This window comes from Salvelinus alpinus, chromosome 5 (genome assembly GCF_045679555.1).
Source record: "Salvelinus alpinus chromosome 5, SLU_Salpinus.1, whole genome shotgun sequence".
Taxonomy (NCBI): Eukaryota; Metazoa; Chordata; class Actinopteri; order Salmoniformes; family Salmonidae; genus Salvelinus; species Salvelinus alpinus.
Window position 1 is genome coordinate 38591802 of NC_092090.1, and position 18684 is coordinate 38610485.

At 40.4% G+C, this 18684-nt stretch overlaps 1 protein-coding gene across 1 annotated transcript; it reads left to right on the plus strand.

The window, feature by feature from the left end:
- The first annotated feature begins 868 nt into the window (after nucleotides 1–868).
- LOC139576069 (zinc finger protein 280C-like) lies at nucleotides 869–17194 on the plus strand. Its single transcript, XM_071401719.1, is given in 21 exon segments — nucleotides 869–1168; nucleotides 1724–1902; nucleotides 2113–2327; nucleotides 2689–2788; nucleotides 3001–3249; nucleotides 3397–3462; nucleotides 3564–3673; nucleotides 5274–5473; nucleotides 6825–6982; nucleotides 7166–7266; nucleotides 7461–7607; nucleotides 10515–10649; nucleotides 10841–11067; nucleotides 11744–11884; nucleotides 12539–12601; nucleotides 12797–12915; nucleotides 13020–13053; nucleotides 13851–13893; nucleotides 13989–14035; nucleotides 14146–14740; nucleotides 14743–17194. Coding segments are annotated over 20 exon segments (3024 nt in total). The 5' UTR covers nucleotides 869–1168; nucleotides 1724–1730; the 3' UTR covers nucleotides 14845–17194.
- Nucleotides 17195–18684: the final 1490 nt, after the last annotated feature.

An 18684-nucleotide genomic window follows, 5' to 3' on the forward strand; every position in this document is an offset into this window, starting at 1 on the left:
TCACTTGTGTTGTGACATGGTAGGGGTGGTATACAGAAGATAGCCCTATTTGGTAAAAGATAAACCATTTCTAATACAATTTCATTTAAACTTACTCTATCTGACTGTTGGTCCTTTTGTGTGTTGTAATTTGAGTAAAAACATCCACAGAAAAGTATTATTAAACAAACTTTTCCAAACTCTGGCACTTCCATTGACATTTCTATTACCTGGCACATGCGCAAAACTATATATGTAAACACCTGCAAGACTTTGGTTACTAAGCATGCATTGTGTGCACGTTCTTCTGTCTTGTGCGCGTGCGTCAGGTGATGAGAAAGCAAACCATGATAGCTAACACAGAGACACAAGTTTTGAAGCTGGTTTAATAATACTTTCCTAAGAATATTTGTCTTAAATTTCTATCCACAAAAGGACAAAATCAGTGGACAACAGGTAGAGTAAGTTCAAATGGAATTGAATTCAATATTTGTGACAGACATTGGACCTATAGGTTGTATGTGACTATGTTGTCAAAGGGACAGCATAGGAACGTCGGGACTAAGTGCTACAGTGCTTTCACAGGCTTTGTTAGGTAGTTGACGACCAAGTTCACAACTGACCAAAAAACAAGTAGTGGAATAGTGGTCAGGTTTTAATGGGTGTAGAGTTAGTTGGTAGGCGGAAACACAGGGCTAGATAAGAGAAATAGATGGCCTCACACTCCAGTACAGTAGGTGGCGGTGCATGCACATTTCAGTTGGTTGTGATCCGCCAATACACATTTCAAGAAGAAGAATTAAGCTGATCTGCTTCAAACGTGGACAGACTTTGGGCGGTGTCTGTTTGCACACCGCCATTATACCATAGAAGAAGATTTTGGGCGGAGTAAACACTTCCTCTGTTTGTCAACAGTTATCACTTCCACAAAGTCATAAACCCTGCCTATTTCTATAATTTATCTTCTTAACATGTGATGTTAAACCAAACCATAACCACACTGCTAACTCTAACTAATTGTTGTTTTCATGGATTTTAACGATATAGCTAATTTTGAGGCTGTGGTAACCTTCCTTTCAGCAAACCCCACATTTCCCATCAGCCACCACAATATTCATAGGCGCTCCATTGAAGGTATTTCTCATTTTGTACTAAGGACTAACCACCCAGTTAAGCGTTAGATTAAAAGGTAAGTGGACTCTGTACTTGGCCACTGGTATACTTAGAATGTTGGTATTGTTGAATAGCATTTAAACATCCCTTAGTATTACTGCATCAGATAAAATGAAGTTGGAACAAAGAAATCGATGTTGTGTTGTCGCGCCAGACGCTATGATTGGTTGCCCACACTAGCTAATAATGGCTGGCTATCAGAGTTAGCTAGCTAGCTACTGTAGTGAGCTAAAATAGATGGCAACTGGACGTTTTGGTAGATAACGTTAGTATATCTAGTTAACTATGTGGTGTTCTGCATTGTATTTCCAGTCTTTTTATGTAGCTAGCTATGGTTTTTCGACGGGATATAAGCAAAATGTCCATTAACTAACTAGTCGCGCGGCTATGAGGATTCAACGTTTCCAATTTCCTAGCTTTTCCTACTAGCTAGTTAGCCAGGTACGCTAAACATGTTAGCTAACGTTAGCCCACAGCTAGCTTAAGAAACCATGGCTAACTTCGTTTGACTAGCTAGCTAGTTAACTGTTTGTTTCTAGCGAACATTAACGTAACTCTCATCCATTTTCAGCTTCACAATGTCCGAGCTTTTTATGGAATGTGAGGAAGAGGAGCTGGAGCCATGGCAGAGACAGGCACCAGAAGTTAATTTGTTGGGCGACGGTAAACATGATGACGACGACGACGATGAACCTATATTTGTTGGGGAGCTTAGTACTTCAAAGGGCACCATTATTAACACCAGACCAAGTATGTTTTCTTCTCTTGGTATGGCTCAGTTAATGTTAGGTCTCCTGTTGTCTGTTTTCTCTAGTTTGGATAGTTTGCATACACAATATCCTTCCATTGGATCCTTTCCCCTTAGTTGCTCTACAAAGTTGGTAAATATGATTATCAATATAGATTTTATTGCATTGATACATAAACAAGAGTGGTTAATTATATGACTTGTCTTTGAAGCAAACAACCAAATAAATGTGAAGACCACCCCAGTTCAAAGTGGCGGAGTTGGAAGACCAAGAGCCTCTAGGATGACAATGACACACAACTCCCCCCAAGCTCATATCACTCGGGGTCCAGTTCCACAGAACATCATAATTCCTGGGAAAGGGTTGAACAATGCACCTCGACCCTTAACAGCAGTACCACCACAGCCCATCATTATCAACAACCAGGTATATTGTGTTTTGCTTTAGATATCCCTAATTTCACTTTGCTATACATTGCAAAGAACACACATTAGATTTGAGTCATTTAGCAGAGACTCTTATCCAGAGAAACTTACAATTACTGTATTAATTAAGATAGCTAGGTGAGACAAACATATCACAGTTGTAAGTACATGTTCCCTCAATAAAGTAGTTATCAGCAAAGTCGGTGCTAGTAGGAAAATCCAAATGCAGGTTTTTACACAATTGTGGTGCTGGGACAGAGAAGAGCTTTGACTGGGCACCTGTTTAGTTATAAAGATGTAACTTTTGGCTGTAATGGTGTTGGTGCAATGTTTTAATAAAAACTGTTTGCCTTTTTTCTTAGGGTTACATTATGACCACACCACAGTTATCGGCCAACTCAGCTTTCCTCGCTTCCCTTGGGAAACAGTATCCCCCTGGGACATCTTTCACTGTGGTTCCAGGTAAAAATAGAAATATTACATCCTAACTTGATTGCAGGCAGGCAAGCAACAAACAAACATAACACACATTTTTGTATTTCAGAGCAGACTAATAATTGGAAATTAATTTAGTGAATCTATGCTCAAGTAAACTTATATATTCCCTATACAGCCACAGCACAAACATACTGCATTTTGCGGTGTTTCATATTTGTAATGTGTGTTTTTTTCAGCAGGCCAGCAGCACATTCTGCAGCAGATGACTCCAGCAGCAGGCCAGCAGCACATTATGCAGCAGGTGACTCCGGGGAAGCCTTTACCTGGGGTTATCCACAGGCCTCAAGTGCACATGATCCACAACAACGTAGTGACCTTGTCCAATGTGCAGGGCCCCGCTGCATTGTCTTCCCAGCCCAACCGCCCAAATTCTACCAACCTCCAGATTGTGTCCCCAGTTATTCAAGCCAAAGGCAACAGCTGGGGTAATAAGCCAAAATATCTTACTTGTTTGACTCAGAGATATTCCTGGCCGGGTCACGTGGTCACGAAAACTGTGTGTGACCTCATGATCTGAAGATTTCATGTGACTTGTGATAATAAGTATGAATCTATTTTCTCCCCTTAAACAGACTATGGCAAACGAGGTTTACCTCAAGACCAAAACAGCACAGCTAAAAAAGCAAAGCAGGACATCGGTAGGGGTTTCCTTACATCAGTTGCATGCTCTGTTATTAGCTAGATTCATTAGCACTTTCTTTTATTTTTACAACTGAAATTTACTTTTTTGTTTTTGCAGGGTCTCCCCACGCCCAGGAGATATTAGAAAATGGAGCACGTTTTTGTAAAAAATGTCCAAAGTGTAAATTTGATTTCTACCAACAAGTTGTCATGAAAGACCACATGGTGGTGAGTTTACTTCAATCATTCTAAAATGCATGCCTTTAGCTGTGACAATTGTTTTACATAAATATTCTAAAATGTTGCTATTCAGGGCTTGACATTCTCTTTTTTAGCCACTTGTACCTCGGACAGATTTTTGGTTTACTTGTTCCAAAAAAAAGGCTAACCATTTTTACATCATTATATGATTCAAGGAACCACTTTTCAAAGTAAAATGAATTTTCTTTTTTTTTACCATTTAAAAAAAATCTGATAAATGTAGCTGGGCTACAGTCTGCCTATTGGCATCTTTGCATATTCATTCGTGTCTCAAAATACAACACTGCCTACCCCTTTTAAAGCTCTCCTTGAGAATAGTTTGCCACCCTTGGTAGCCTATAAAATATTACAACATTACAATTACAACCAAATACTTTTTATGTCTTTATATATTAAAGGGTGTCCCTGGGACGATAAAACATGTATGCGGTTCAAAACAGACTCTGGGACAGTTCTGGGATGACATACTTTTTAAAAAACATTCTTTTTAAAGCAATGAGGCTGATGCAACAGATCAGACCATTTTGCTTAAAATATTGATAGTTTTATTTCTTATTATAAACTCAACAATGTGCACATGGCCTTAGGCTGCATAAATGTTCCAACATGCAATTAGTGGGAAAGCACCTTTCTCAAAGCGCTCCACACATGTGCGAGCGGTTTCATATGACAGAGATTAAAATAGCTGTTAGCAATGAAGAGGGGAGATCTAAAGATGTATAAACTGGCATGGTTTACTCATGACTAGTATTATGCCTTTGGCTGTTGGAAAATAAAATATTGTTGATTTGACAACCAATAGAACATGAGAAATTCTGGTTTCAATATTTCTGTGGTCATATTTTGCCTAGGCTAGACTACTTTGAAACAAGTTAAGACCTGCTTAATTGTTTAAAACCTCCACATGAAACTTCCAGGTTTTAAACAATTTAAGTTTATTATGAAATAGTTTCAAAATGTTGGCTGCCTCTGCTCAGATTCAAGGTGGGTGATGTGCAGTGCGCATCATGCACTGTCTTTCACTCCGGTCTTGTGACCATTTGATCTGAACGAAGTACTTTGAGTATGTCGACAGAATCAAGCATTCAGACGTTAATGTTAATTATCCTTCATTATATTTGTCAAACATGACTGCCGTTTAGCCTATATTTATGTAATTAAAATTCTCATTAAAGTGTGCCTACATTTTCTGCCGCCTCATGTCAGCATCGGTCTGGACATGAGGCTGTAGCTAATATGCATATCAATTACAATTTGATGTGCAGGCTTTTTTATTTATGTACATGAAAAATAGATTTGAATATTATTTCAGTGTTTGCTTCTCACATCGAATTCTGATCGTAGTAATTGTTTGGTTTTTGTGAATGTTTTTACTTGTCCATTTGGAACAAATCTATGTTCTTGTCAAAATATTTATTTTTTACTTGTTCCGAACAAGAGGACCAGCGTTAATGTCGAGCCTTGCTATTAGTGCATGAACCAGAGCCTTAGAGGCACTTTAAGAACTACATTATCAACTCTGCAGATTGTAATTTGTTCACCTATTTTACATTTACTTTAATTTCAGAAATGTTGTCCTCACCTGTTGGAGTGTGTCTTCCCCTCAACCCCAAAGTCTACTTACCTTTTTGCAAGCAAGCGCATCATGCTTGTCACAGACTTCTACTATGGTAGATTTGAGGGAGACAAACCCAAATCGCAGCAGCAGAAGACCCCATTTACCTATAAGTGCCAGAGCTGTTTGAAAGTACTCAAGAACAACGTCAGGTAACTACAGCAGGCGTTGCTTGCTGTGCAGCTCTGCTTTTGTTTTCAATAAGCCACTGTATTCCTGAATAATACGATTATTTGTGACACAAAAAGGGTGTCGTGTCTACTGCACAAAATGTGTTTGTTTAAACAGGTCATTTTCTAATTTAAAGAACTCCTCTATATCCTATTTGTCCAGTGGCATAATGAAAACAATACATTTGGCATTTCACATGTTTACATAATGCAAACACATTACACAATTACTGCCACCAATAAGCAGATCAGTGGACATATCTTCTATATTTATATGAATGGCTCACTGTTATTGGTAATGAATGGATACATCAACCGGCCTTTCGTCAATACATCACCCCAAGTGTCTACTGTGCTGTTTTGGTGCATGGAAATGGTGTTCATGAACAAGTGTTAAATGAGCCCTCTGCCCATGGAGAGTGATTAACTTCAATGTGAAGAGAGGATATTCAACGTGTTTCAGCCCTCATCACAGTTTTCTCCCCCAGATGGATGACATATCAACTCATATTCCCACTTGGGGCCAGAGATGAATAATGGCTGCTAGTTTGGATGGTGTAAGAACTGCTCCTTTGATTAAATAACTTTGCTTCAGGACGTTGCAAGAAAAGCCTCTGTAAGCTCCTTTTAATGGGCAGACGCATTTGTACTGAACCCAGTCTGGCAGCAGAGGTCATAGTTTGTCTGCATAAAAATCCCTGTTAGGGGAGCTGAGGTAAGACTGCTGGCTGAAAAATGGGCCTTGCCTGCCTTGTCAGTGCAGCGGTTACATGTAGAGGTCGTGTGGCTCGGGAGCAGCCGTGGAACACCACATCATTAAGCATAACAAAAAGCGGTGCGTAATTGGCAGTATTATAATGGCAATTATGCATGCTTAGGAAGTGAGGTGCACAGTGGTTGCTAATTTATTTTTTTAATCTGACGCGCAGGTTTGGTGTTGCACATAGGCCACGATGAAGTGTTATTGAATACGGCTTCACTGTAATTTGGCTCAATACATTAAGTTAGTTTTTCTTTTTCTAAATGTGGGTTGAAGTAGTTAGTTATTTATGCATGTATGCATATATTTCTTTAATTATTTAAAGAAACGTTTGACTAAAAAGCTAATGAGCTTTTTACCATATATTCACAAAACATTTATGAAATTTGCTCTGGTGGATTGGATAGTTACACATTTTTCTTGTTTTTAATAGCTTGTTTAAAAATGAAATTTTACAATACAATTTTTTAAAGATAAACGGCAAAGCTGACACTTCGTTGCTTTGGCATTTGTGGTTTCTGACGCTACATTGCTACTGATGTCTTATCTTGAACTTTGTGGTGACTCTTGTAGGTTCATGAACCACATGAAGCACCATCTGGAGCTGGAGAAGCAGAACAGTGAGAGCTGGGAAAGCCACACTACCTGCCAACACTGCTACCGGCAGTACTCAACCCCATTCCAGCTGCAGTGCCACGTTGAGAGTGCCCACAGCATGGTCGAATCTTCAAGTAGGCATACCAGTCAATAGCAACCAACATGAAACGTCAATGAAACCATACATTTCACCTTAACGTATTGAACACTATCTCAAGCAATCATACATTATTGTATATAGGTTGATTATAGTTATATAAATAAAGCTGTCTTTAACAAGTTGGGCCCATTTTAGTAATTCATTCTTGTTTTTGTAGCCAATTGCAAGATATGTGAATTAGCCTTCGAGTCTGAGCAAGTGCTCCTGGAACACATGAAGGACAATCACAAGCCTGGCGAGATGCCCTATGTCTGCCAGGTACATTTTGTTTATCAATCATGTTTTTATATCAGTCTGTTCACAAAGAAAAGTCATTAATAGTTGATAGTAGAGATGCCCTGGCATTACAATCAGGAATTGAAACATTTAATTCAAATTATTGAAGGGATTTGCCTTGCAGTCCTCCTGAATCATTTATTATTCACACTAATACTTTAATTGTCTCCTTCCAGGTGTGCAACTACCGGTCTTCATTCTTTACCGATGTGGACACACACTTCCGTACGGTGCATGAAAACACAAAGGATCTCCTTTGTCCGTTCTGCCTTAAAGTTCTTAAAAGTGGTCATGTCTACATGCAGCACTATATGAAGCATCAGGTAAGAGGCTTAGTTATATTGGGTACTTTTCTATTGTTAAATATGTGCAACAATTTATGATCAATAAATATGTTGATTGGGTCATTTTTGGTTGATGTGGCTCATGTTCTGACTGACCTGGCACACATTGTAATTTCCTGTCAGTTTCCTGATGTTTCAGCCTCTTAATAAAGCAGTGAATGCAGCAAACAGTTTTCTCTCAGAGTTTGAGTTTTAAAGCTGGCTGGTTAAAAAAAAAATGAACACGCTTGTGAGTTGCCCTATTGGCTTTCATTCTGAAGTTGGATTGATTTGGTTGTCTGCTGAACACCTTGATGTAATACATAACTGTCTTACAGCAATGTATGCTTCCTTTCACTCTGACAAAAAACAAACCAGATCAACTCCACAAATCACTGTATGTAGCCATAGAACAAAGCCAACAGAAACGTTAGTCTAATACCAAGCCAGCCAATGCTGTAAGAATCAAAAAGGATTCAATGACACTGTTAGCTGTGCCAACCAACAAAACACAGAAATGACACATTGTCCTGAAATCTTACCCTTTACTAAGGATAGCTGAACCTATTATCTACAGTTGAAGTCGGAAGTTTACATACACCTTAGCCAAATACATTTAAACTCAGTTTTTCACAATTCCTGCGATTTTAATCCTAGTAAAAATTCCTAGTAAAAATCCTCTATGGGATTGAGGTCAGGGCTTTGTGATGGATACTCCAATAGCGTGCCTTTGTTGTCCTTAAGCCATTTTGCCACAACTTTAGAAGTATGCTTGGGGTCATTGTCCAGTTGGAAGACCCATTTTTACATTTTTATTTTAACTTTATTTAACTAAGTCATTTAAGAATAAATTCTTATTTTCAATGACGGCCTAGGAACAGTGGGTTAACTGCCTTGTTCAGGGGCAGAATTACAGATTTTTACCTTGTCAGCTCGGGGATTCGATCTTGCAACCTTCCGGTTACTAGTCCAACGCTCTAACCACTAGGCTACCTGCCGCCCATTTGCGACCAAGCCTTAACTTCCTGACTGATGTCTTGAGATGTTGCTTCAATATATCCACATAATTTTCCTCCCTCATGATGCCATCTATTTTGTGAAGTGCACCAGTCCCTCCTGCAGCAAAGCACCCCCACAACATGATACTGCCACCCCCGTGTTTCACGATTGGGATGGTGTTCTTCGGCTTGCACGCCTCCCCCTTTTACCTCCAAACATAACGATGGTCATTATGGCCAAACAGTTCTATTTTTCTTCCATCAGGCCAGAGGACATTTCTCCAAAAAGTACGATCTTTGTCCCCATGTGCAGTTGCAAACCGTAGTCTGGCTTTTTTATGGGCGGTTTTGGAGCAGTGGCTTCTTCCTTGCTGAGCGGGCTTTCAGGTTATGTCGATATAGGACGTGTTTTACTGTGGATATAGAAACTTTTGTACCCGTTTCCTCCAGCATCTTTACAAGGTCCTTTGTGGTTGTTCTGGGATTGATTTGCACTCTTTGCACTAAAGTACATTCATCTCTAGGAGACAGAACGCGTCTCCTTCCTGAGCGGTATGACGGCTGCGTGGTCCCATGGTGTTTATACACTGCTCAAAAAAATAAAGGGAATACTTAAACAATACAATGTAACTCCAAGTCAATCACACTTCTGTGAAATCAAACTGTCCACTTAGGAAGCAACACTGATTGACAATAAATTTCACATGCTGTTGTGCAAATGGAATAGACAAAAGGTGGAAATTATAGGCAATTAGCAAGACACCCCCAATAAAGGAGTGATTCTGCAGGTGGTGACCACAGACCACTTCTCAGTTCCTATGCTTCCTGGCTGATGTTTTGGTCACTTTTGAATGCTGGCGGTGCTTTCACTCTAGTGGTAGCATGAGACGGAGTCTACAACCCACACAAGTGGCTCAGGTAGTGCAGCTCAACCCAGCAACAGGACCGCTACCTCCGCCTTTGTGCAAGGAGGAGCACTGCCAGAGCCCTGCAAAATGACCTCCAGCAGGCCACGCACTACCTGAGCCACTTGTGTGGGTTGTAGACTCCGTCTCATGCTACCACTAGAGTGAAAGCACCGCCAGCATTCAAAAGTGACCAAAACATCAGCCAGGAAGCATAGGAACTGAGAAGTGGTCTGTGGTCACCACCTGCAGAATCACTCCTTTATTGGGGGTGTCTTGCTAATTGCCTATAATTTCCACCTTTTGTCTATTCCATTTGCACAACAGCATGTGAAATTTATTGTCAATCAGTGTTGCTTCCTAAGTGGACAGTTTGATTTCACAGAAGTGTGATTGACTTGGAGTTACATTGTATTGTTTAAGTGTTCCCTTTATTTTTTTGAGCAGTGTACTTGCATACTATTGTTTGTACAGATGAACATGGTACCTTCAGGCGTTTGGAAATTGCTCCCAAGGATGAACCAGTCTACAATTTTATTTCTGAGGTCTTGGCTGATTTCTTTTGATTTTCCCATGATGTCAAGCAATGAGGCACTGAGTTTGAAGGTAGGCCTTGAAATGTATCCCACAGGTACACCTCCAATTGACCCAAATGATGTCAATTAGCCTATCAGAAGCTTCTAAAGCCACGACATTTTCTGGAATTTTCCAAGTTGTTTAAAGGCACAGTCAACTTAGTGTATGTAAACTTCTGACCCACTGGAATTGTGATACAGTGAAATAATCTGTCTGTAAACAAATGTTGGAAAAATTACTTGTGTCATGCACAAAGTAGATGTCCTAACTGACTTGCCAAAATTATAGTTTGTTAACAAGAAATTTGTGGAGTGGTTGAAAAATGAGTTTTAATGACTCCAACATAAGTGTATGTAAACTTCTGACTTCAACTGTACCTATATGCAGTCTCATGTTTTTCTATTGTACTTGTTTTGTCAATTTGCCAGAAAAAAGGAATTAATCGTTGCGGGAAATGCAGGCTGAATTTCCTCACCTACAAGGAGAGAGTGGATCACAAGACTCAGCACCATAAGACTTTCCAAAAACCCAAAGCTCTGGAGGGCCTTCCTCCTGGAACCAAGGTTTTGACTCTTCTTATTTAGCCTAACAAAACATCTCAATACCTCTGTACCAATTATCTACAATATAGATAACATCAATGGCAACCGCAATAAGCCCTCATTTTAAAAGCAAGTTCTTTTACAAGCGTTTAAATCATGGCATGAATTCAGAGAATCTTAATTTGATCTGTTTTTATTTATACATATTTCAGGTGACTATCCGGGCCTCTCTGACCGGGCCATCTCCCAGTTCCACCCGTGCTGCTGAAAAATCCAGTGTCAGTGTCATACCAGAGGTCTCAGGCATGAAGGTAGCCAATGTAAAAGCTCAGAGCAGTATATCTACCACACAGGGCAGCAGTGGGGGGAAAGGCAAGGCCACAGTGAGCAAGAAGCTCCTCAAGCAGCAGAAGAACAACCATGTGTTGCAGAGTCTCAGGTCGGTTCATCATTCAGTCAACTTGTTTTTTTCCTCTCAAACTATATATTTTCTGTTACAGGATCTAAACTATGGTCAGGGCTGATTCTTTTCATGGTTGGTTATGAACAGGGCTCTAAATTCAAACGTTTCATAGGTAGAACTGGTGTTCTCAAAAGAGTTAGCCGCTAATGAGGTTACATGACTGAACAACAGGTAAACAAATGCCTGCGAGTGGTTTTGGAGCAGCTTGTGAAGTGGTTTATAAATGTATACCCAATTCACAATAGAACATTGCACAGGTAATATGGTTCATATCTTTTTACCGTTTTGTGCTAGAAACAATATGTTTTCACAGTAGTGATGCTGCATTAGCTCCTAACCATAACGAATCTGCTCGCTTTTATGTCTTGGTCAATCAAACAACGGTACAGCGACGCCTAATCATAACAACAATTATACTCTGGGAGCTTGTTTTCATTGTCGCACGGTGCTCCCAAAATATGTCAGGTCGCACAGCAAAATATTTAAGAGCATTTGCGACCAAAATGGTCACACTTCAGAGCCCTGGTTATCAATATATTACACCAATCAAGTAACTTGTATGTTTAATAATGCATCTCAGAATGTGTTACTGAAGGTAATAGTACTTTAAATGAATTAATGATGCTCCAATTAGTTTTCTCTACCTTTTTAGTATTGGCGAAAGAAGACACACCTGCATTGAGTGCTACTCGGAGATTCATGACTTCTATAGTCACTATCCCATGGTTGCAATTTGTGGTGCATGCAAGTATCGGACAAGTTGCAAAACTTCATTTGGAAACCATATGATAAGGTAAAAGCTCCTTGAGTGTCAGATTCATAACACATGTGTACACTGAGTGTACAAAACTTTAGGAACACCCCTACAAGGTGTCAAACATTCCACAGGGATGCTGGCCCATGTTGACTCCAATGCTTCCCACAGTTGTGTCAAGTTGGATGGATGTCCTTTGGGTGGTGGACCATTCTTGATACACACGGGAAACTGAGCGTGAAAAACCCGGCAGCGTGCAGTTCTTGACAAACTGGTGCGCCTGGCACATGCTACCATATCCTGTTCAAAGGCACTTAAAATATTTTGTCTTGCCCATTCACCCTCTGAATGACACACATACATAATCCATGTCTAAATTGTCTCAAAGCTTAAAAATCCTTTTAAAACCGGTCTCCTCACCTTAATCTACACTGATTTGAAGTGGATTTAACAAGTGACATCAATAAAGGATCATAGCTTTTACCTGGTCAGTCTGTCATGGAAAGAATAGGTGTTCTTAATGTTTTGTGAACAGTGTATATGCCCATTTTTACATTTTAGTCATATAGCAGATGCTCTTATCCAGAGCGACTTACAGGAGGAAGTAGGGTTAAGTGCAGATTTTTCACCTAGTCGGCTCAGAGAGGATGTTTTATTGTTCATATTAAATATATAAAAATATGTATTTGTCAGGTTCCATAGTGCCATCTCAAAAGAGAGATTCCGGAAAATGAGGAAAATCCCAGTTGTCCTAAGGTACGTGTCCCTAACTAAACAAATCTGGTCTCAAATCAATTCGTTAATGTTGCTATTGTTCTGCACTCCAGTTTTTGGTAATGATTTATTTAATAAGTAGTGTTGCATTTTCACCAAACATTACCATAATTAAGCACCATGCAAGTTTATTCTATTCGGTTCATTATGAATCACATTTTTCCTACTGTCTTGCAGGAATTTAACCCTTGTCTGTCTGAACTGTGACTTCCTGGCGGGTGCGCATGGAACTGACCTCATGAGCAAGCATTTGATTGACAGACCACACCACGTCTGTAAGGTCATACTAGAGAAAGGTATAAGGTTTATCACATTCTTCACAACCAGATGCTTAGGCGTCGCATTTTGTTTATATAATAATAATAACCTGTCTGCATGTCATGTTTTTCTTGTCTTGCAGGAGAAGGTGGTGCTGTAGATGACAGCATTAGAGAGTGAGTAGCTACTCTTCCAATGCAGCAGATAACGAGAACATCCTAAAATAAAAGTAACACCCCTCATAGTGTTGTAATGAGAATCTCAGAATTTGATCAAGTACTTGTGAGACTTCCAACTCCCTGACCTATGAGTTTGTTTGGAAGCATCCATTATTTTGAGAAATCTTTACCATATGCTTTTCACGTTAAGCTAATTGGGATGCATATTAAGTGGATTTTTTTTTTTTTGACCTTCACAAATGCAAATGGGAGCTTTGGCCTTAATTAATACCAGAGAACATTGCTTAATTAATGTGTGCCTAAAGTAAGGTAATTTTGTCTGTGGGAAGTTGCTGAAATGAAAGGTCGTTGTCGAATCTCTTTTGCAAGAATATCCTCGTCTTAATTTGTTGTATTCCTTTGAGGAGCCAAACGCACTAACAATACACATGAGATCAAGTTCAAATGTAATAATTTCATAAATATGTTGTTCCTCCTGAGAATTTAATATGCACAATTCAATGCTAATTGATATTTATGCTAAATGCCTGTTCTGTTTGAAGAATGATTGTCTGGACAAGGACATTGGTCCTTTTGCTTCATGATTAAAATATCTTTGTTTGAAAAAATAGGAACTATTTGGATACTAATTCTGTGCTGATAAGCCAGCCTTAATTATGCTCTGAAAATGAATTTTAAGTTTTCATTACCATTTTCCATATGCTATCTCCAAAGTCGTTTTATTAATGGTTTTATTAAAAGGGCTCTACGTTTAATGGATTTGTGTCGTGATTTTCTCTTTTGTTCTGTTTCAGAAATAAGCAAGGGATGTCTGCTCTGATGTTCCCTGATATCCAGGTACTACTCTAGCTGGATTGTACCTGAGAAACACATGTTTGATTTTGAACGGTTTCCTCAACCCAGCACTTCTTCTTTTTTTGTTTGTTACATAGAATGCTGAAACTGCCACAGTGAGTGGCGCTTTTGAACAATTGCACAGGTAATTAAGGGATGGTCCACACAAAATAGAACCAACAAATATTTTTCCCATCTTGGATGGAGTCAATTAGATTGATTTGGTACGTGTCCCACCCCCCCTTTCATTCACAGCGTTCCCAGATTGGAGACCTCCAATGTCTTGTGTATCACCCCAGCTGCTGAAAGAGGGTATGGGCCAGAGGTAATGCATGTTCAGACCCAAGAGTCAGGAAGAGGTGATGTTATTCTACTAGACAACGATGATGCAGCAGTTAACCAGCTAGGAGAGGCAGAAGTGCTTCCACAGATCTCTACAGTAGATCAGATCCAGGGAGTCACACAGGCTACAGAGCTAGAAACACCCATGGAAAGTTCAGTCGAGGAAGACCAGTCTTTGCAGTCAGGGCCCATGGAAAGTGAAACACCCATGGAAAGCTCAGTTGAGGAGGAGCTGAGGGAGGAGTGGGCTTTGCAGTCAGCGACCAGGTCCCCCTCTAGTTCTGTGGCCTGTGAGTTAGAGGGGGAGGCGGCGTGTTTGCATGAGTCATTAAGCAAACTGGAATCTGTGAGCTTTGACGACAGTAAGAAGGTCAGCGCTTCCCTGGAGACCATCCCCTTAAATGTAGACCAAGAGGTGAACAATATCGTGGAAGCAAAGGACATCTCCTCATCCTCTCAAAGTCCAGCTGAAGTCAGGGCAGACAAAGACATTCCCTCCAGTCCTGAAACACTGAAGGAATCGGCAGCCTCGGAGTAGAGAAAAGTGGACCGGATGTATTTTTAAGAAGACTGCATACTATTGAAATGTATTTCTCTTCCCCATTTTCTTAGTTTACTGTCCTTGACCAGATGGAGATAAGCTGAGATGTGCTATGTGTTTATTAGATTTGACATTTGGAAAAACATGTATCATTTTTTTCTAACAGCAGTGCAAGATTTTACTTCTGTCAAACTTTCAATTTGGTTGTAAGCTTTCAATGAAAGTGAAAATAGTACACAATTTGAAAAATTTGACTTTCTGTAGTGTCGAAAAATACAAAATCTGAATGTTTATGCTTTCCTTGATCTATGAACTTGTACTCAAGTGTGAAAAATCCTTGAAATATCTTCTTGACTATCCTTCCACTAGTAGATATAGGCCTTTCATGTTTATTTTGGATACCTCTACTTCCATTGACATTTCGTAGGTGTTTTTGTGTATTTTTAATATACTGAACTCAGCAAAAAAAGAAATGTCCTCTCACTGTCAACTGTGTTTATTTTCAGAAAACTTAACATGTGTAAATATTTGTATGAACATAAGATTCAACAACTGAGACATAAACTGAACAAGTGCCACAGACATGTGACTAGCAGAAATTGAATGTGTCCCTGAACAAAGGGGGGGGTCAAAATCAAAAGTAAGTCAGTATCTGGTGTGGCCACCAGCTGCATTAAGTACTGCAGTGCATCTCCTCCTCATGGACTGCACCAGATTTGCCAGTTCTGGCTGTGAGCTGTTACTCCATTCTTCCACTGAAGCACCTGCAAGTTCCCAGACATTTCTGGGGGGAATGGCTCTAGCCCTCACCCTCCGATCCAACAGGTCCCAGACGTGCTCAATGGGATTGAGATCCTGGCTCTTCGCTGGCCATGGCAGAACACTGACATTCCTGACTTGCGGGAAATCACACACAGAACGAGCAGTATGGCTTGTGGCATTGTCATGCTGGAGGGTCATGTCAGGATAAGCCTGCAGGAAGGGTACCACATGTAACGCACAGCGTTGAGATTGCCTGCAATGACAAGCTCAGTCCGATATGCTGTGACACACCACCCCAGACCATGACAGACCCTCCACCTCCAAATTGATCCTGCTCAAGAGTACAGGCCTCGGTGTAACGCTCATTCCTTCAACGATAAACTCGAATCTGACTATCACCCCTGGTGAGACAAAACCGCGACTCATCAGTGAAGAGCACTGTTTGCCAGTCCTGTCTGGTCCAGCGAAGATGGGTTTGTGCCCATAGGCAACGTTGTTGTCGGTGACGTCTGGTGAGGACCTGCCTTAATACAGGCCTACAAGCCCTCAGTACAGCCTCAGCCTATTGCGGACAGTCAGCACTAAGGGAGGGATTGTGCGCTCTTGGTGTAACTCGTGCAGTTGTTGCCATCCTGTACCTGTCCCGCAGGTGTGATGTTCGGTTGTACCGATCCTATGCAGGTGTTGTTACACGTGGTCTGCCACTGCGAGGACGGTCAGCTGTCCGTCCTGTCTCCCTGTCTTCAGCGTCTCGCAGTACGGACATTGCAATTTATTGCCCTGGCCACAGCTGCAGTCTTCATGCCTCCTTGCAGCATGCTTAAGTCATGTTCACGCAGATGAGCAGGGACCCTGGGCATCTTTCTTTTGGTGTTTTTCAGAGTCAGTAGAAAGGCCTCTTTAGTGTCCTAAATTTTCATAACTGTGACCTTAATTGCCTACTGTCTGTAAGCTGTTTCTTAACCGTTCCAAAGGTGCATGTTCATTAATTGTTTATGGTTCATTGAACAAGCATGGGAAACAGTGTTTAAACCCTTTACAATGAAGATCTGTGAAGTTATTTGGATTTTTACAAATTATCTTTGAAAGACAGGGTCCTGAAAAGGGGATGTTTCTTTTTTTGCTGAGTTTATAATCCATCACTTTCCCTTTGATCATCTGTAGTTTGAGAGCAATCCAATGGATTTGAGGGAGTTTGATTCAAATGAACCGCGGTACACTGGTCTATGGCCCGTCACAGGCAAAAGCAGTGAGGGGGGAGGAGCGCGCTTCTCAAATCTAACAGTAGTGTGCGCCGCTCTGTCATGTTGTCAACTGGCAGCATGGTGCATCGTCCAGAAACACTTTGCCATAAAATGTTTGAATTTTCAAACTACTTTGCATTGGGAAGGCAGATTAGTGTTTTGATCAAAAGCAGTCACCTTTTTCATTTGAAACCAGTATCCTACTCAGTACTCCACGTGCTTAACCTACGTCACTTTTGTTTTGAGACAATTTTGCCATCAGCCAGAGCGGGGCACCTGGCTCGAAAAATAATGCAATCACTTTTCACCCGGTGCAAATTCCTCCCACCGTGAGCAACTGGGCCAGGTAATCTAATCCCCTCAGTGTTTCCATTGCAGTCGTGCTAACATGTAAATAAACTTTGGTAATACATTATGGAATCTGCTACTGAGACTTGATTAAGAACTGACTGTCCATGTTCATTATGGTTAAGAGGTGATCAACTGTGTGTAGGCTCATCACTGCCCAGCTTACATGAAAAGTAATGAAATACATTGATTCCCCAGTTACCTCACAAATAGTTGTCATAGATTACAAGCATCTTGATAGGTTTAACACTGACAGAAGTGTTGACTTGGCACTGAAATGTCTTCACCTTTGCTATGAATGATCATTGTGCCCAAGCTTGTGTTAGTTTGGTGCATTTTCAGCTGATGGGGAGGTTGAGGATGCAAAAAGCTTGAGGGAGAAGGGTGTCATGAGTTGATGCATAAACAAGCTAGAGATGGATTGAATTTATTTGACAGGTGACAGCAAAGGTGTCGCTTTTGGCCAGCATGTGCTGATAATACATACGGAATTTTCCCAAGCAGTGAAGCTAGACTGTTTTCTTGCATACTTAAAATAGACAAGAACAGGGAAGTAATAATGTCTATTATGTTTATATCCCGTGTGGAACATCAATTCAGAAGAATTGCCTGATTGTCTTGTAAGCAATGGATTGTACTGTACCAGTATTAAGAGGACATGACAGTGCAGAAAGGGTACACCACTACAGTAGTAGTAGTAAACTAAAACCTAGATTTATCTGTTGTTTACTTTGTGGGTTCTTTATCCCTTTCTTGAGAGAAATTTTAACAAATAAGAAATAAAACAATGAGAGCAGAGACTAAATTCTGTCAGATATTATTTCAGCATTCCTTTACTGTTGGGGCACAGTAGGCCTAAATACAATACTCAGTTGTCACCTCAAGCTAAGTCGTTTTGAAGATTTACAGATGAGGTCTCAGAGGGAGGCACACTTCTGTCAAATGTCAGGGCACCTTGAGGAACATTGCCATCTTGTGAAGTGAGAACACCTCATGTATGCACAGCCCCCACCCCCCAGTCATTTCTATCTGTATTTGTTTGCAAGTGTTCCAAATGTCAGCTAATGATGCTCAATGGGAACAAGCTTCATAGAATGGCTGTCAATGTCAACTATGGCTGACAGTGTTTGACAGTTTAAATGAGACTTTGAAAAGTGAAACTCAAAGATTGTTGCCCTTTTTACTTCTATGCATATGCAAATCCTGTAAAACCTTCAAAGTCAAATCTGGATGTCGAAGCCAGTTCCACTGCATTTTTTTCATTGTTCTCTAATCAGGGACTGATTTAGAACTGGGACACAAGGTGGGTGCAATTAATTATCAGGTAGAACAGAAAACCAGCAGGCTCCGGACAGAGTAAGCGTTGAATAAACCTGCTGTAAAGGCAAGATAAAATGACAGGCTTCTGAGAGTTTGTTTATTATGGTCCCTGCATCATTGTGAAAAGGATCCAAATGAAAAAAATTGCCTTTAGATCACCTGAAATGAAGTGATATCATGGCCCCATCATTTCTGAAATTAAGTGATATCATGGCCCCATCATTTTTCAGGCTTCAA